This window comes from Melanotaenia boesemani, chromosome 11, assembly GCF_017639745.1.
Source record: "Melanotaenia boesemani isolate fMelBoe1 chromosome 11, fMelBoe1.pri, whole genome shotgun sequence".
In the NCBI taxonomy this organism is placed as follows: domain Eukaryota; kingdom Metazoa; phylum Chordata; class Actinopteri; order Atheriniformes; family Melanotaeniidae; genus Melanotaenia; species Melanotaenia boesemani.
In genome coordinates this window covers 14,887,556-14,907,902 of record NC_055692.1, presented here as the reverse complement: position 1 = coordinate 14,907,902, position 20,347 = coordinate 14,887,556, and the positions used below count along the sequence as shown (strand labels likewise).

General features: G+C 38.3%; 1 protein-coding gene across 4 annotated transcripts in view; it reads left to right on the top strand.

Moving 5' to 3' along the window:
- The first annotated feature begins 2,932 nt into the window (after window positions 1-2,932).
- The window catches only part of dock8 (dedicator of cytokinesis 8), a 54,758-nt gene continuing 37,343 nt past the window's right edge, over window positions 2,933-20,347 (top strand). For 2 of the 4 annotated variants that reach the window (XM_041999164.1, XM_041999163.1), the window contains exons 1-5: window positions 2,933-3,157; window positions 11,238-11,337; window positions 15,959-16,134; window positions 16,533-16,604; window positions 17,980-18,088. In XM_041999164.1, the coding sequence (XP_041855098.1) occupies window positions 3,105-3,157; window positions 11,238-11,337; window positions 15,959-16,134; window positions 16,533-16,604; window positions 17,980-18,088 (510 nt within the window). In that variant the 5' untranslated portion in view covers window positions 2,933-3,104. Of the gene's footprint in view, window positions 3,158-11,237; window positions 11,338-13,512; window positions 13,556-13,788; window positions 13,806-15,958; window positions 16,135-16,532; window positions 16,605-17,979; window positions 18,089-20,347 lie in introns of those variants that run through there. The other 2 variants (XM_041999165.1, XM_041999166.1) reach the window with 2 other exon arrangements.

Genomic DNA, 20,347 nt, shown 5'->3' with positions numbered 1-20,347 from the left:
AAATCACTTGTTATATATTCTTAAAGGTTTTTTAGGGTTAAATCTGTGTTCCATTTAAACAATTTAAATAGCTGATTCCTCTTTCTGAGCCATTAAATTTTTTTATTTTTTATTTTCTGACTGATGAACAACCTGTTTACCTCAACTCTACTATAGCTATTTAGTTTTTTTTTTTCTTTTTCTTTTTATTTATTATTTTTTTTTTTTTTTTTTTTGTCCATATTGACAGTTAGCTTTGCACCTGGTGGCCAACTAATCCGTCAATATTTACACCTACCTGTGACATTATTAAATGCACCTTACTAGAACCAAGTTGGACTTCCTTTTGCCTTCAAATCTACCTTCAATCTTTGTGGCATAGATTCAACAAGCGGTTAGAAACATTTCTCAATTCCTCCAGATTTGTCAGCTGCACATCCATGATGCAAATTTCCTGTGTCACCACATAGCAAAGGTGCTCCATTAGATTGAGATCTGGTGACTGTAGAGGCAGCTGGAAAACAGTAAACCCATTGCCATGTTTAAGAAACCAGTTTGAAATTATTTGAGCTTTGTGACAAGGTGCATTATCCCGCTGGAAATAACCATCAAAACATGGGTACAATATGATCATTAAAGGAATTGACATGATCAACAACAATACTCAGGTTGACTGGTGTTTAAACAATGCTCAACTGGTACTAATGGGCCAATGTTGTTTACACTAAATTCTGACCCTACCTTCTGAATGTTGCAGCTACAATCAAGACTCATCACACCAGGCAAAGTTTTCTAATCTCCCTTTGTCCAATTTTGGTGAGCCTGTGCAAATTCTAGCCTCCGTTTTCCACTCTTAGTTGACAGGAGAGGTACCTGGTGTGCCCATTAACTGCTGTAGCCCACCTGCTTCAAGATTGGACACGTTGTGTGTTATTATTTGTGTTATAGCCTAAATATTCTTCTCAGATTTCTGACATCAGCAAGGCATTTTTATCCAAACAACTGCTGCTCACTGGATAGTTTCTCTTTTTTTGGACAATTCTCTGTAAATCCCAGAGATTCCGATGCTGGTTTTGAACTTCAGCAAGTAGTTTTGACCATATCTACATGCCTAAATGCACTGAGTTTCTGCCATGTGATTAGTGGAGATATTTGTGCTAACCATTTAAAAGGGTGGACCTAAAATGTTGAATTTAAGTTTTCTGGACAAAGTACTGTTCAATAAGGCACTGGAAGAGAATGGTGGAGGAAATGAAAAGACCTAAATGGAGTAATAAGAACTAGATGGGTCCCAATTCCCTACGAGTGATGACACACAAAAAAATAAATAAAAAAAGGTAAACATACCAATCATATAAATTTACCAGAACACATTAAGATAAACTGAGCCATGTACTTCAGCTAAAATGAGCCACCCTCAGAGTTTAGTTTTTATCGTTCTTCTGATTAAAAATCATTCATATTTGAACATCTGAATACATCATAACATAAATTACATATCTGTTCTCATTTCCCTTCTAATTGTGCCCATTTTTTCTATGTGCTAGCTTTGGTGCAGGATGCATCATGAGCTATGCACACATACAAATGCACGGACACATTCATGCACCAACACTAACACTGGAGTTCCAAAATTGGCAGGTTAATAATATTCTTGCATTCTATCAATTCTCAACATTTCAGTGTTATTGTTCATGAATTACACATTTAAATTTGATCCATCTGACCAAAGAACAGTTTTCAACTTCACATCTGGCCATTTTAAAAGAGCTTTGGTCCAGAGATGGTGATGTTTCAAGATGGCGGTGTTTCTGGAACTGGAAGGATTGTGGGGAACCATCGTCTTTCAGGAAGAAATGTGGTCAGAAAAACATTGGGATAAACTCAAAGAAAAACAACTGTAGAAGTCAGGGCTGTGTTTAATAGTGATAGTAAGAACATTTCCAATGAGATATCATTTTCACACATAGATATGCCACCACACAGTCCAGACCTGAACCCCAGTGAAAATCTTTGGGATGTGCTGAACAAGGCTTTGAGTAGTGGTCAGACTCTCCCATCATCAATACAAGATCTTGCAGAAAGAATAATGCAACACTGGATGGAAATAAAAGCAGAAGCCTCTTGAAATAATAACAAGGAGAATGCTACTGGAATCAAAGCTAAAGCTTTTATTTTGGTGGCAACTTCTGTTTTGACCAGGCAGTGTATTTTCAATCAAATGGTAAAATGTCTCAGTCTCAACATCTGACATGTTATGTTCTACTGGGGAAAAAAATAATTAGATTTGGAAATCATTTCATTTTGTTATTGTTTACATTTTACACAGCATCCTGACTTTTTTGGATTTGGGATAATAAAATATTTTATAATTGTTTTTAAATGTAATATATTTTGTGATTTGTAAAATTATACGTTAAAATGTATAGAATGTATTAAATTAAATAAATTAATTTTCATTTTTTTAATGAGAAATAACTGTTTTGCCTTGCAATTTAAGTGGCTTATTTTAAATGAACACGACTCATCTTGAAAATGTGGGACAGCTGATGTTTCAAAAGCTATAGGGCCGGAACAATTATACTTTATTGCATAAATTTAACACAAATGTAGTGCCACACAATTTTCTTAGTTTCCCAAGTGATTTACAATAAGTGGCCATGTAGCTTCACTCTTGGGGAAGTGAATTGTAAATTAGTCGTTTAATAATTTTCAATTAAACAAAAAAGTAGATTTGGTTTCTCTCTCCTTGAGATACTTGCGCACTCGAAAGAAGGAGCACGTTTTCAAAACACCAATATAGAGCGACTGCTTGTTAACGCTCATCTCGGCAGCGAGGGAGCGCGCGTGCCTCATCCATCCTGTCCCATCCTTCCCTCCCACCCTCGCGCTGCCGCCGGGTGTCTGCCTCCCTTCTGCCTCGCACTCCCTCGACGGGATGCTTCAAAGCAAATGCGGAAGTTTACACCCAGGACAGCTGCTGCCGCCGCAACCAATATGAGCGTTGGCGTGACAGTTGAAGAGTAGCTAGGTGAAGGAGCGGTGCTTCGGTGACAGCGAGGCCGCGAGACCGCAAGCAAAAACAAGCAAAGCCACAGCCGCTGGATTGGACTTTAGACCTGCGCATGGCTTCTATGGGCAGCGCAGAGCGACGGGCTTTCGCTCTGAAGATCAACAGGTAAAACATATCCAACTCGAAGCAATGCTTGTTCTGATATACCAGGTGAAGTTAAGGAGTGAATGGAAATTCCGAGTTTCCTCAGAGGGGGCATGTGGAGGGGATTCCATAGTGGAGCAGGCAGCCACATGTTAATGCTGCAGGTTGATTCATTCTCGGCCGGAAAAAGGGACAGCCTGGCTTGTAATAAACACCCAACTTTCTTCAACTGTATTGGAAGTGCTCTCTAGTATGATTACAGTTTTAATAACAGTAGCAGCCACGTGATAAATTACCAGCATAGATTTATAACCACAATTTGGGCATTTGGCTTTAACTTTGTGTTCTAATCTAAAACGTTTTACCCGAGTATCGTTGTCATTTCCTCCTCTTGACCATTCTATATCTAGAGCTTCAAATGTGATCATTTCCTGTTGTGTATATAAGATCTGACAACCCCACAGAGCTGGTGTAAATGAAGAGGGACATGGTCATAGTTCCTGCTGTAACACTGGCCAGGTGTGGAGGATGTATGCACATGGAAGTCTATTGTGTGTTATGCCTTCTCTGCAGTAGAAGTCATTACACAAAAATACACTGTTATGCTTAGCCATGTTGGCATACAAAGCTTCATGTCTTGTAAAGCAGGTCAGATCAAGCGCATTATACATTTTGTGTGCAGTGTTGCAAAATGTTTATGTGGATATGCTTTCCTCCAATCCTCTATTCACCACAATTGAGCTGCACTCTTGTTTTTAATAGCCAGGAGAAATCATGGCTGTCTGGTTTTGTGCTGTGCTGTGCAGAGCTGAGCTCAGCTGCTGAGAGATGTGAGGGATCTTGGGTCACAGCCTAAATCCAGTGATGAGCCAGCAAAGGGGCAGACTAGAAGACGCAGTTCTGTAGCAAAGACTAGTGCTATGTTTTTTTATTTTTGTAGTGTGAAATGATGATGACACATTTGCATTCCTAGACAGGTGCATTTTAAATATTTCTGTTGGTATTATTAGGAAAATTCATTTCATATTTTCATATTCAAACTTTTTTTGGATTAAGGGGCTGGCTCAATTTAAACATTGTAAGCCATGAAACTTATGATGGAGTTCTCTGAAAGGCTGAGATAAAAGAAGAGTCTATGTTAGTAAATACGATAGTAATAGCTTAAATCTATAGAGAGTTTAAGGTCAGCTGTTGCCAGCACTCTAAAACCCAGGTGTGATCAAGCAAAGGGGAAGATGGCATGACAAGTATTTTATATTTTGATGACCATACAATTATTTTCATGGACAGCAGTTTGTCCAAAATGATGTCCACAGTGTAGGCATGTGTGATTACTGTTCAACAATCAAAAGAGACCTTGGATTCATAATAAGATATAAACTCTTACAGTTCTGAAACTAAGATCTATGGGTTTTTTTTCGACTGAGCTGGTTCGTAGCCAGAGCCTGCCAAAGCACCAGTTCTTTGACTTTCGACTGCCCAAGCATGGGGTCTTGGCTCTCAAAACTGGTTCGAAAACTGGTTCCAACTCTTTGCTGGGCCAGAACAAGTACCTTTGAAAATGACAAATGAAAAGAAAAAGAGAGAGAGGGGAAAAAAAAGATGAGCTCCTGAGCCAAAGCCACCTTCTCTGTTAATCTCCCGGTGGCACTGCTCTGACTTTACTTTTGCACAGCTGCTAATGCTAAATGGCATTTATTTATAATTTCACTGCTAACAGAATCAACTGGATTAATGCAGAGCAGCAAGACTTAATCAAATGCATAAAAACTTACAGAATGATGTTTGATGATCCAGTAAGATGCATTCTGCTTGTTGAGCAGGCAGAGGGATCACTAGCATAAATACTTCAGTGTGGACTGAATGTGTTATTTACTAAATTAACCAATGATTTACTTTTTGTTTCCATGCATTACAAAAATGTAAGATGTCAAGAGGAATAACTTAGAGAATCAGAGCAACAGAAGCTAGACAATCACAAGCTGCTGTACAAAGAGGAACAAAAGTCACAAGCTTAAACCCCAGCATGCAGTACGTTGTGGGATGAAATGATTATTAGCTAGCACTCATGCTGGCTTCTTTGTGTTATAGTAAACTTTGCTGATGTAAGTATTCTATAGTTTCATTAGCACTTCCTCCTTTGACATATTTATCAGGATGGAGTGTAAAGGAAATCCTGCAAACTGGGAGGACATAGCTATTCACTGGTTTCACTTCGTTTTTTTGCTAATGGCAGTTTTAAATCAGGAAATGCATGTTTCTTCATAAACACATAAAAAGGGGAATGAAAAAAAATGTGAGACTGTCTAAAAAAAACAAAAAACCAAAAACTAACATCCATGGTACACCAGCACAATGCAGGCTGAAGGTAGCTGGACACTTAATATTGTACTGATGAACGTGATGTGATTTAAAAGCATATGGTAACAGGTGTGAGGACAGCTGTGGACATGGGGCCTCTGTTGTTCAATACTCTTAAGCTGGGAGGGGCTCTAGGGTTGAGTTTCATCTGATTTCCTCTGGGTTTTAAACTGATGTCATCTGTTAACCATCATGTCTGTTGGTGGGCTGCTGAGGTACGAAGCGACTGATGTGTTAAAAGATGCTTAACTGCCAGAAACTTTAGATGAGCGTTTCAGTATGATTAACGATTCAAACTCAGCTGCAAGTTTGGCTTCAAGTTTCTTTTGGTCACTTGTTTGTTTTTTTTGCTGCTTGTGACCTGTCCTGCCAAATGACTGCTGTGTTTGTGTGTGCCTCCCTTCGACAGGAAACTGAGTCGTGATGGTGCTGATAGCAGCAAGACCCATTAAGTCTGGAGACACATGATAGTATAAGACATGCAGTGGGGACATCCCTTTAGTCTGCTCTCTCCCCGTGTTATGTATACCACACCTCTGGCTGTTTTCCTGTCTTCCCTGTTTGGCTCAGCTCAAGGAAGAAAGAGCCAAAGAGGTGTTTAAAATTTAAGGAACCACCCACTCCTGAAGACTGAATAATAATAATCGGGATGACTATAGACTGTCTAAGTAGCGTGCCTGGTGGGACTCATGTCATGAGGAGTAAATGCAGATAATCTTGTGTACAGCTATACATGGACCATCCAGGAGGGTGATTAATCAGAGAAATTGCTGTGAGAAGCAGTGATATTTCATTTTTTTAACCAGACTCAGCATGAGGAGCAGTTGGGGTAAATGATGCCAGAAATGCTAACAAGAACACACAGCAAATATAGGCCTGTGTTGTATGACATAACACACGGGGCCTGGGCTCTTTCTGTAAGGAAGGATGATGAAAGACTTAAAGCCCAGAACCCAGTGACTATTTTTAACAGGAAGAGGAAGAGTTTCTGAAAACCTTCACAAATCTCACAGCTTTGCTCCTGGTAGAAAATGTTAGGAATCCTTTCCTGGCTTAATCTAATGTAATTATAATGCCACAAGGTCATATAACACCTGCAAGTGTCTGATATTCAAATCAGATTTTTCTCTGTAGCTTGAAGTCAAACTGCGCTGATGACAGGTCGCCCCTTAAGCACCTTTAACAAAAGTAATTTAATTCTGATTGATGAGAAAATACTTTGACCTACTCTGAATTGTTGAATAAGAGATGGATTTTTTTTCTTTATTCTTAGAAATGGGGATCTCATTATCACAGTGCAGCAATAATTTTTGATTAATCATTTTTGAGATTATGCAAACCACTAATCCATGCAGGGAATTATATATTTCAACATGTTACAACTATGCCATCTTACTTTTTAACTGAACATGTCTATTGTTAAGTAATGTTTAAGCTATCCAAGTAAAAAATAATTCAAAGATATCCATATTGATTGATTATACGGAAGAGTGCTGAAACATGGTGCAATTAGTGTTTGATGTACATGAAATGAGCTGTGATGTATTTCACTATTAAATGATGGAGCGATGTAGCTGAAAACAAGTGTGCCAAATCACCTGTTGTGACTTTATTATTATTCCCTTTTCCATTTAACTGCTGTCAGCTGTCGATAGTATCTCTGCCTTCATGTTGACTTCCTGGGAGCAGCTGCTTTTATAGTACTGTTCTCCTCAGTGCTGATTACTTACTCTAATTATATCTCATGAAAAAAAGCCTAGAAAAAAGAACCAATTATTGTCATCAGGCCTTGTGTTCAGCATGAATAATTGCTTTTTCACTGCAGTTTAAATGTTTCCTTCCAAATAGAGTATGGTATTATGTGACTGATTTTTGCTGTTATTTAGCCTGATTTTAGGGCTTGACCCATTCCAACGTAAGTATGTAGGTTACTAAGAAATACCATAATTTCATTTTAGATCACAGCCATTGTTTGCTTTGCAGCTTTGTATCCTCATCCAGCTTCTTTGGGTATGATACATACTTTTTTGCTTTGCTTTGCAGTCCTACAACACAATGTATTGTATTTAAAGATGCAGAGAAAATAAGAGGTTTATGACTCAGCTTTTATAGATGCTGCAAAATTATTACAAAACATATAAGTCTTAAATTTCAGTTCAATGTCCTGTACTGAGTGTATGATACATTGATCAGCCAGAACTTTAAAATCACTAACACGTATAGGAAGTAACAGCTCATCATGTGGCAATGCGAAGTTCCTCTGGCTATAGATTATTAATCTATAGGGAATGCTGTCTCTGATACATAAAATCAAACAGAGTTTATTTAATCAACTAGAGTTGACAGAAGTGCTGTAGGCAACATTAAAATATAGCCAAATTTAACCTCCATTTTTTTGAGTAGTATAGAAATCTCCTTTGAGTTGACGGCTGTGCTGATGTTGGAGATGTGCGACATCATCGAGTTGAAAGAAGAGTGGGGGGGCATCTCGGCGTAGACCATTGAAGCTATTCTTAGAGATCTTAGACCTGATGTTCTGTGGCCTGATGAGGCTCAAAAACCCCAGAAGCTGTTTTTGTAGTCCAAAGTGGTTAACTTTACCAAACTGCTATTTCTTTACACTAAGGTCAGTTGTAGTTGAGGATGAGTGGTACTTTTAATTCTCTGTTCTCATAGTCTTGACTCTACAATTGCTAATAAACTGCATGTCTTGTCACCTATAAACCCTTCAAGTTCTATCAATAGTCAGAATTTTATTTCTTTTGATGTCTTGACTCTGGGTCAACCCTTTCTAAGAATTCATTAATTTTCCAGCCTTTGTGCCTTTGAAGTTTGAATAAAAAGTCATAATCGAGTCACCAGTTTCTTTTAGACTCATGACACATACAACTTTTAGTATAAATGTGCTAAATGACTAAAATCCAGAGCTCTGTTTTTAATCCTGCTGACAAGAGCTTTGGTTTTATATAACAAAAGATGCCAAGACAGAGGCCCACTGAAGAGAGAGACAGATGTTGCCTGCTGTGACAAGCTGTTTGTCTACTCGTGGTAAAATAATGTCAGCTTGCCTCTGCTGGCAAGAGCTGATTACAGTTTTACTTGCCTGGTCTTTTTATAGCTAGATCCCTTAATGTGTGTCATTGTATGGAACTTAACAATCCCCCCAGTACATGCATGTTAGAGTGTGCAGATATAATACTTTTTTTTTTTTTAACTGTGTATTGATATTTATGGTTGTACAACTTAAGTATTTGAATTGGTAATAAAACACACAAAGGGAGGGAGAGCACATATTAGTGCTGAAGGGCTCAGTTTATACACAGGGTAGGGCATGTCTCTTTAAAAAGTCAAGTTATGAAAATGTTTTATAAGTTTTAAATGGTCTTTGGTCTAAACTCTATATACAAAACAAACACGCTGCAGAAAGGGTCAAATTTATTAAGATGTTTTTCTCTTGACATGACTTGCCTGTCAGAAATAGAACCTGGATAGATAAGGTAGCACAGTCATAAAAAACTCAACATCCCCATTTTAAAAAAAACACCCAGTTTGACAAAAGAAGGGACATATCAGGCATGAGTCAGGTCTCCGCTGTGTCAGTTAAACCTCCATAGACACTAGTGAGTAGCATCATCCTACCCTGTGTTGACTTGAAGCTTCCTGCAGCTTTAGTTTATTACCTGCACTCTCTTCGGGCTCTACTGGCTTATGTGATTTGACACATTTCAGCATAAGCAGCATAAGGTGGGTGTGTGCAGATACAAGGTGAGCTGTAAATGTGAAGTTCTCACACAGCCGGTGTGCTATTGTGCAAAACAGAAACATGCTGCTTTGTAAACTTATTTAATGGCCTGCAGCAAGGTCGTGGAAATGCTGCACGGCCGACAGGTGTGTTTGTACGATGTGTGTGTAGAGGGTTAAATGTTCTAGGTTAAAAGCAACAAGAGAGAATTGCTTAACTGGATTGTTGATAAGACTAAGAGTTACAAATGTGGTCAAACATACCTGTGATAGATTGTGACTGTGGTGGCTCATTGTGGAAAGCACAAGTGTTGGTTGTCACCACTTTTGTCATGTTTTTATTTCTTTATATCATTTCAATGCATTTTAGCTTTGGTTTGCAGTGCTACTTTCTTATATTGTGTTGTGATTTTGATATATTTTTCCCCTAATCTGTTTTTAAATAACAACAAACAGAGCATATGTGTTTAGATGAAATGCCACTGCAATTCTGGATATTTGTTTTTTTGTGTACATTTACACCCATGCCATGACATTATCTGTATTTTTACTTAGTGTGCTGACTCAGCAGGTGATACGATTAATAGGAGAAAGGAAACTTGATATTAACAACATACACATAAGGGGTTGTGGACATCTTCAGTACAGCCATGTAAACTGTGTGAAATGTGCACATGTAACCCATTCAGACTGCTAGTTTTGCACAATGACCAATTAATTTGAGTCAAGTATGTTGAAGCAGGGAAACACCTAAAGCCTGCAGGACTGGAAGACAGGGGTCGAATAGCCCTGGTCTCAAACCCTAGGGATTTCATGGAAAACTTGTCCTTTTAAAGGTTTTTGTTTCTGGGGTCTCAACAACAACAGCAAAGCCATTTTAGAGGTTAAACCTTCAAGTTTTATTATAAATCAGTGACTTTGCCCTCATGTTATTCAGTCAATTTTTACAGATACAAATAGTGTGGCTTGGAAATGTTGATGCAATGTGTTCATCAATCCGGGCTCGAATGATAAAACAATTTATACTCTAGATCGCTCAAGGTTATAATGGTGCAAATGTATGTCAGTTATCTTGATTCTTATTGTTTTCTGTTTAGACATTTTCAGAAACATTGTCTTAGAGATTTTGCATGCTGTATGACTCCTCAGCCTCAGCGGTTTGACACTGGTATTCCTCCATTCTGCTGTTGTTTTTTTGCTGTTGTGGTGATAATTAATAACAGAGATGTCGTAACTTTGACCACGGGACTAATGAACCCATGAAATTGAAAATGACCACAGGGGACACAGCCTGCAATGTGACCCATTTGCTGAAGACTTTGCCCTTTAACGCTTTGCTGTGTGGAAATATGACAATGAACTATTTCTGATATTAGGATTTTAAATACACTCACACAAGCTTGCAAACACAAAGCTGTCCTGTTGTCATTGAGCTGAATCAAATAAAGAACTTGTTTTTCCAGAGTTTGGTTGGGCTCCAATGATAATTAGATTGATTACAATGAAATAGACATTGGATCTGCTCTGAAATGGAATGTAATCTAGCAAATTAGGGCAAAGTCTCTGTTCATGTCTTTCTTTGTTTTTCTGTCTTTTTAGAGGATGCTACAGGCACACATAATAAAAAAAATCCACCCAGCATATCTGAATACTACTACATTCCCATGTCATGTTGATTTCTTGCATGGTCTGACCCTTATACGAGGACACCATATTTATTCCACTGCCTGTATGGTTGCCAGCATGACAAAGCCTTTTCATGGCCAGCAGAAATGTGCTTCTGTTTAGGGTGAACAATAGTTTGAATAGAATCACCATGGCTGACCAATTCAAACTAAAGTGAGTGAGAACAGTGGTGGAATTGGTGTTGGTACTGTTAAGATACACCTTGAGCTCATTAATTTGTTTTAAAATGCCTGTATCTTTGTGCATGTTTTTAGACGCTAAGCTTTTTGTTATCTGCCCGCTGAAGTCAATACCTTATGAATATTTGTTTTAGGCACTCCTCTGCAGAGATCAGACGACACTTCGGTGGGAACTATGGCGTTTATCACAGCCGATCCAACTCCAATGCTTCGGCTACAGCCTATCTCAATGTGGTAAGTTTCCTTAAATAAAAAGAATACCATGGTGTTCAGGGCTTAGACATTTTTATCCAGCGGGAAATTGTCACATCATCCTAGTCTGAGCCTTTGATGAACTTACAGCTAACAATGAGCTACCTGCTAGCTGGAGACAGGTTTCAGGAAGGAACAAAAGCAGCATTACACCTTTTTTTTTAATAATAAAAATAAAAAAATCATATTCCTATTATTTTTTCTAAATGTGCAAAATCCAAAGCTAAAAGATCATCAGACTAAACTAAATGCTGCGTATCTAGAACCGTCCTGAATTACCAGTGTTTTGCTCCTTTAGTGGGGAAACAGGAAATAACGACTTTAAATATGACCAGAAGGTTTGCAGAGATATTTCGTCTAATGCAGTGGTCACACAGCTTTAGTATTTATGCCTGCACCACTAGAGGGTTATAAGCATATTATCCTCACATCCTATTTACTGTTAACCTAGAGAATGCCTGACTCAGAGTAGTGTCTAGTCTTGAAGATTATACTTTGAGTCCCAACAATGCAATGACTGTTGTGTGCATTTTTGCATAAGCGTTAAGTTTTGTTTTGAATAATCTTTGTTCTCTGTACAGTAGATAAGACAATAATCAACATTTAACATGATTTATGGTTTAAAGTGGTTTAGAAAAGCCAGTCCTTTAGTTTCTGCTACACATTGAATGTCACTATTCTATTCTATTCTATTCTACAGTCATTTAGCAGATGCTTTTATTTGAGGGTAAGAACAACACAAGCAAGAATTCAAACAAGATGGGACGTCATCATTAAGTTGTAGTCAGACTGCTGTAAGTCCAGTTGGACCCAGGTGCTGTCATGTAGTGCTAGAGGCAGTGCATATATATATATATATATATATATATATATATATATATTAATATTATTATTAAACATCACGATTTCATCAAACAGTATCAACTTGGGCATAAGTGCACACAGCTTGTTCAGTACTTGGTTGAGCCAAGGAGCTGGACAAATCTTTCTAACTCATTCTGTTGAGTAGAAGAGTTAAGCTAAGTGTGGAAATGCTCCTTAAACAACTGAGTCTTTAGCTTGCTTTTAAAAGTGTGTAAGGACGCTGTGGATCGGATGGAGTTTGGTAGATCGTTCCACCACTGGGGAACAACAGAGGAGAAGAGTCTAGCTACTGATGTTGCGCCACGTTGTGGTGGGAGAAGTAGCTCTATAGCTGTTTTTTTTTCTTGCTTCTTTAGTTGAAGCCTGTCAGACAGCTACCGTGATTCCTCTTAACCAAGCAGACAGTGATGTGCAGTAATCCTTAACAGAGATTTATTCCCACTGTACTCGTCTCTCTGTGGTACCCCCCCGAAGCTCTGTATCTGCCTCCAAGATTTTCCACTATTCACTCTTTCTGCCTTCTTTTTTTCTTTCCCTATTTCTTTTTTCCCCTCATATTTCATCTTCTCTTCTGCCCTACATTTTAATCATTCAAAGTTTTCTAAAGCTCTTAGGTGCTAAGTTTCTTGACATATCTGTTTGTAGCGTGACTTAGCCGAAGTCCTTTTATAGCTTCCCAGGAATGATCCTTGAGCTTGTCAGCTGACAGGGTTGAAGTAACAGTACTTGGACCATTCATCCCACCCCAGCCTGTGGCATCCAACACTGTTAATCTCTAACCTGCTTGGGAAATGGGTCAGTACCTTGGCTACTGACAGGCGCTGGATGGGGCGTGCTTACCTTGCAGCTTATGGGGGCAAATCTTTAATATGACTGGATTTGGAATGCAGAGAGGAGAGGGCTTTAAATACCATAATCTCTGGGATGGTCGTTTCCCATTATTCAGAGGTCATGAGTAATGCAGGGATAAGGGAGGGATGTTTGTTGCTGCTGTTGTGGTGCAGATCAGCAACGTCCCACCTTTTTTTTTTTTTTTTGTTTTTTGTTTTTCTGTGGTTAATACTTGTGCATGAATATCTGACTGAATATCCAAATGCAATTTAAGCATTGTTGTTTGGGTTTGACAGATCTAAGTAAAGCAGCTGCATGTGCTTTTGAACATGCATTCAGTGCTGATTGTGTGTGTATGTGTGTGTGAGGCTGTACCCTCTGTTCCTGTGTGTTGAAACTGTGCTTGATGGAAGGGCGCCTTGCTGATGTCACTTCCTTTAATTTCTTGTGGTTTCTCTCGTGATGCTGTAAAGCTCAAGGCTTTCGTCTGCTGTTAAAACATTTTGTGAGTTCAAACTTTCAAGTTCAACTTGAAACTTTCAGTCTGATTCCACATTTGGTAATGTTGAATTTTCTAGAGTTGTCAGCTTCTAGGAATATGAGGATGATTTTAAAGAGGATCTTTGAAATGGGTTGTGGCTTAGTTTCAGCCAAAAGCCTTTAGTATTAGTTGGTGCACACTTTAGTTTCCCATATCCGGAGTGCGCCATTTTGTACACTTCCTTTTTATAGTACACTTTTCAGTTTTCAGCAGGGTAAGTTGTCTGTTATCTGCCTAGAATTTATTGCCTATCTGTTGTCTCTCCTGGCTGATTTTTCCAGTGTGTGTTGGTAGGATCACGTTGTTTTTAAAAAGATGATTATTTCTTGAGAGTTTTTGGCCTTTTAAAAAGCATAGTCTTTTTCAGTATTGATGTACATGTGTTTTATTATGTGAATGCTTTTAGAAACAGTTTTTTTTTACAGCATACACAAAAGTTAATGCAAAAGGGAAATCTTTATAATTACCATTTAGAAAGTTGAGCAAAACTCTGATGTTTGATTTAAGAAGTTGCAGTTTCTTGCTGGGCCCTCTGAAGACTCCTCAGAGCAGCAGGCAGTGCTCAGAAGCATGCATAGATTTGCATTCATTTATTTTTCTTAGACTCTTTATTAAAGAAGAAAAGGGGCAGTGCTACGATGATTGAACTCTGTGGCAAGGGGCCACACACACAGACGTGTGAAGACTGCTACTGTTGTGAATTTGTTGAGGTGCAGATTCACACCTCCTTTACAAAGAAGGGGTTCAATCCGTGAGTTTGCTATATAAAATCATAGTTTTATATAGTTTTTTCTTTTAGCTACCAGTGTCTCTTTGCTTCTTGAGTTGCATGCTTACCATTATTACTAAACCATGTTGTACAATTTGCCCAACTGTTGAACAGAAAAGAATATGCCTCAAGGCGCATCGATGTGCAAAAACATGTCTCAAGGCAAATGGAATTTGCTCCGCTTTAGTTGAGCAATGACTAATGTTGTTGCGACAGTGATCTCCACCTTGTCTGTGTGTGGATAATGTTAGTGTGCAAGACACTGGCTGATATGCATGTGTATTTTTCTTGTCTGCTCTCTTTTACATACTGTACGCTTTCTAAAATGTTCTTCTGTGGCATATTTAAAAGCTTAAACATGCCACAGAATTACTCTGCTACACGCAAATTATTGCTTGTATTACCATGCATTTCATACGCCGATTATTTCAAATTTTAGGCATGATATGATGGTGTAAATTTCTCATTTTTCTCCTACTCCAGTCACAGCTTGCAGTCTAATCAGATTTGAGGTTTGCCCAGTTTGCTATCACTTCTTACAAAGACACCTGCTACATGCAAGTTCCCTTTTTTACAAGTAAAACCAGTCAGACAACAAACAGGGTTGTGTATTACCTCACTGGTTGTGCTTTTTATTTCCTTTCTAATGATGAAAAGCTCATCCCTCCAGCTTTAAGCTGGAGTAGAGATTTATTATGTCAGATGTTGATAATTTTAACAACCACTGCAGTCATACATATGATAAATTACAACCCCTTTGTCCTGTACATTTAAATAATTACAGATGTGCCTTTGTTCTGCTATAGAAGAATGAATGTAGGTTTTTAGATTTTCTGGTTAAAAATAGAAGGAGATTAAAAAACAAGCCTGGTTGTCTGATACAGGCCAGGTTGTTCCAGTTTCTATTTATGTTCATGCTTTTCTCTTCCTGTTCCTAGACAGGTGTTAGAAAATAGTCACGATTGAACATGTTTGGCTCCACCTCACATACATTTTTTTCCTTTTCCTTGAACCTTTTCTGCACTGTTTAGATTTGACTAAGGACTGTAACAATTCACCAGTTTTAAACTTTTAACATTTTGCCACATTTGTGTCTTGATGCTGCAGCAATGTTAACTTTTGGGTTTAATTATCCTAATCCTAAAACAGCTGAGAAAAGTCTTTGGCTTTTTTTTAACATTAGTGCTACATTTCACATGAAGTACATATTGTTATTTGCAATATATACATAATTTTACCTATGTAATTTACCTTTTACTGTTTTTTTTTCCTTTGGTAACTGCTTTCATTATGCATTTGTAAATCTTTTAGCTACTATGAACTCTTTTTTTGTTGAAGTTTCTTGAAGTATGCTGGGCAGTTTGTACGTCAAGGGGAACATTTTTCAACTTACTAAGCTATGATATTAGAAGGTTTCTACACTGTGCTGGTAAATAATTCAGCATTTCTCCTTTGGATCTCTGGTAATCATCTCCTTTAATGCTGAGTTTTATTATTTGATTTTTGGACATTTGGTGCTTAACATTCTAACGTTTCTCCCAATCTCTTTTTTCCTTTCCCAATCCCAATGTTTCCTCCATCACCTCTGGATTTTCCAGCCTCAGTCATATGAGGCGGTGGACCCGTTGGACCTGGAGGAGTTTCTGATGTCACAGTTAAGAAGTGGAGACTCTGCTCTGATGCAAGAACTTGGAGACTTTCCTGATGATGACCTGAAAGTGGAGCAAGTGGAGAAGGAGTGTCGGACTATTCGACACTCCGTCCCAGAGGATGGGTGGGTTAAAGGCAAAGAAACATTAAACAAGAGGCAAAGTTTTAGCTGCTTATATAGAAAAAGAGGTCAGTTGAGAGGGCAAAGATGACAGAATTAAAGTGTTTTTCAGTGATGTCGATGACGAGCAGTTGAATATTTTTTTAGAGAATTTAGAAGAATTCATATCATTGCATAGCATTCATAGTGAATGTCTTCGTTCATTATAAAACTATGTCATTTCAGTCTGTTATCTCTTATCTTAGTTTGTTCACAGTATTTGCGTGTCCTACAACTTGGCCATGAAGTACAGATTAAAATAGAATAAGAATTTAGGGTTTTCAGTTGCCTTTAAATGCCTGCATTCATGTCTGACTATTTGTATATGTCTTTATTCTCTTCATCTTCATCTCTCAATTTAGAGGGGATTTGGATCCACATGTAAATGACTGCGTTAGAAGCTACACCCAGCCATGGCTTGTAGTCTCTAGAAGGTAAAAACTCTGATTCTGATGCAGTTTTGAGCTCTCTTTATCTCACACATACAGATACAGACTTATAAGAAGTACATAGGCCTGTATTACAAAGCCAGATTTTCTTTTTTTAAGGTAACTTCTGGGTTAACTCTGGGTTTTCCGTACCACAACACTGGTTCACTTCTTACTGAGATAAATCACCATGGTAACTTGCGCTGAACAGCTAACCTGCTCCGGAGCAGGTTATGTTCTGGATAAGAGATCAGTGGGCATAAAAGCACCACCTTCTGACCAATCAGTTCTCTTTGAAAATGGCCTGCCCATTCTTAGAACATCTATCCACTTTGGTGCATGGATCATGAGAGGAGTGCTTCGGAGAGAAAAAGTTTTTAGGGATAGATGCATCCTTTTGATGAAGAAATAAAGCCTTGTTACTGAGCGCTTTGAAGTTTTTCTACTTGTTCTTGACTTGTTCCCAAGTCTGTTTAGCTCCACAAGGGTTGCATCTGAAATAATGAGGTCAATAATAATGGTCCCATATGGCAAAACTGCGGAACCATGGATTTATGGAAAGGACAACTACTCGTGCCGTCGTGGTGATGAATTAATATTCCAACACAAAACGCTTTCACACGCGTGCTGAGCTTCAAAACAACTCCATGGAAAATATAAAGGAAAGAAAGGGCACTGAGGAAGCTTTCTGTCTGAAACGTCTGGGCCGTAATCAAGTGACATTGAGTAATCAGAGTGCTGTCCGTTTATACAATATTAATTCATCTGACAATATAATCTCACTGCGATGGACTGGTGACCTGTCCAGGGTGTATCCTGCCTCTCACCTGCTAAATGCTGTGTTAGGCTCCAGCTTCCCCGCTGTCCTTAATGGATGAAGCGGTATAGATAATGAATGAATGAATGAATATAATCTCATGAATTTACGCATTAACAGAGTCAGCAATTTTCTGTCAGCTTTCAATCCTGGCTGTTGCTGTGACAACAGTGCCGCTTTTGGCCTGGATGATGTGTTTGAATTCTTCATATTTTTGAAGAATAATTTGTCTGCTCCTCCTCGGTAAAGTAGGCCGCTCTGCAGGGTTTCTCCATGTCTGCGACTGGTCAGATGCTGCAAAGCCACCCCTTTTATCTGAGCGTGCATTGATCGAAATGGGAAAACTGAGTTGAATTACCGTGCTGATAACCGGCTTCGTCGTACCGCTTATCAGGATTGCGAATGTCTGGGTCAGTCAACCCAGGTAACGGAGAGATATCCCGGGTATGTTAATACCGCTTCGTAGTAAAGGCCTCAGAGGTGTTTAGTTGTAATCATACATGTCTCTTATGGGGTTTACACATTGTTCTTAACTTGTCTCTGTTTGTGTGTGTCTTTATGAAGGTGTCAGGGAGATGGCTGGAGCACGTATTCAGAGAGAGTTGGCTTGCTCAAACATCTACAGAAACAGATTTTTGAGTCTGATGTTCAGCCAGAAGACAAAGACAAACCAGTAAGGAACAGGAACCGTCTGTCACTCTGTAATTTATCAGCTTCTTGAAAATGTTTGCATAAACTGACCGCTAAAGATGGGAAGTAAGCACGTCTTACAAATGTTCTTATTCATATCTGTCAATTCAGGAGTCAGCCACATCATTAGTTTAGCTGATCAATTAGTGCTGACAGGAGCTTTTACAAAACTGTTGAAATTGGAGGAATGTATAGCTGATATCTGCACATGTCTCCACTGTCTTCACAACTTCCAATCTGAGACAGATCAGTCTTGCATCAAGGCTCCAAACGTACACTCAAGTTAATGTCAATATGTGAAGAAGTTACAGTTTAGACTTAAAATATTACACTGTAGAATGAGAGATAACCAGATAGCAGTTTCATATAATCTTAAGGACAACTATGCATATGGGTACTCAGCATTTCTCAATAAACATTTACGCATATAAAATCTACACCACAACAGAATGTGATCTGGATGAGTAAATAGCAAAACAGACACTTGGATAAAGATGCAGCCTAGTAAACATGCCAGCATTAAGCTATAATGCTTTTCTCTGTCATAGGTGTCAGTTAATCCTACCCATATGCACAGAGACATTGTTTGTTCATTTTTGTATATGAAGTTATCAATTGGCTTCTCATACAGGCTCACAGCTTCCTTCCTTCGCCTGTAGCTGAGCAACAAGCATAATGCTTCTTCTTCATTTAGTTAATGTAGTTAATTTCTTTAGTACGTATGATTATGTTTATTTAAAGGGGCAATAAGCTAAATCGTTTCACCGCAAGGTTTGCTGTTGTGCGCTGCCTGTAGATCAAAACAAAGTGTGTAATGAGCCACATTTCCTTCTACCTCTTCCCCCACTCGCAAAACAATATCACCATCTTGTGAAACATGTCAAAGTAACTTATAACATTTATGTTGTTACTTACTGTACAGGAGAAGAGCTAGCTTCGAGTCAATTTGTAACTTCTTAAGCTCGCAGTGCTTTTCGCTATTATACAAAGCCAATGCTAATCCGGGTTATGTCCCTTTCTCTCTCCGACAACTTCTACGCCAACGACTGTCTTGTTTTTTGAAGTAATGTCAGTTCCTGGTCGTCTTCTGGTCAATACGCCTTCTGGTCCACTCTTAATTATGTGCTGCCATTGCTCGCTGAGGACTCAAAGAGAAGGGAGGAGATGGCGATTCACATATACATACCGGGCCGGCTGGTAAATTTAGGGCTGGAGATCAACACAGAGAGACGGTGTGTGACGTCATGCTATACTCTAGATGAAATTACACCTCTGGTTTTTCACATAGCCATTTTTTAATTCCTCCAATCTAGAAATGATAAATTTCCGCTTATTACCTCTTTAAGATGAATTAAATGAAAAAGAGTATAGCTGGGAAGATTAGCTTAGCATTGCAGATAAAAATGTAAATAGGCTAAATAATAATAATAAGGATGATAATATTTGTATAGCACATTTGAAAACAGAGTTTCAAAGTGTTTTTAATGGAGCCAAATTAAATAAAACGGTAGTGTGACCAGCCAAAAGTCTGAACACAATTATCCTTTAAATCTAATGAGAAAGTTTGTCCAAACTTTTGACTGGTACTGTAAATCTATACAGGCATGCAAATATAGCTAATGTACTTTTTGAAATCATACTCATATACACATTCAAACATGTACACTGTATGTACTCATGCACATGCAAAAATAATACAATAAAATGACAAAGGATCAGAATTAAAAACTCAATCCTATTAGGAATCAAGTAAAAGCATGTTTAAAAATAGGTTTTGTTTTTTTTAAGCTATTTATAAAAAGACAGAAATATGACATACCTTGTCTTCTTCAAAAGATCTCTGTAGAATTATTGAACCCTTAAAGAAAGTCACCTGTAGTTTTCTATCTGGATCTTGGAATCTCCAGTGTGGTCCCACTGGAGGATCTCAAGCATACCAGACTCATATGAGGTGGTCACACATTGATTGATGTACTGAGTGGAGAAGCCAGAATGTATCTTAAAAATAAATGCAGCAACATTCTTATTATCTGGAGTCAAAAAGGTTATATTTACTTTCAGGTGTCAATGTTATAAATGCTTGGAGAACAATTTTTAAGGGTTTTTTGAATAAAAAGTGTTCTAACATGCCGAATGAGGTTAATATCATTTTCAAAAAATGGCATCAAGATTTTTACACTGGAAAGTGATGCCAGCGTAAAATGAACCAAGCTGCGAAGACATTCTCAGTGTTCTTATGACT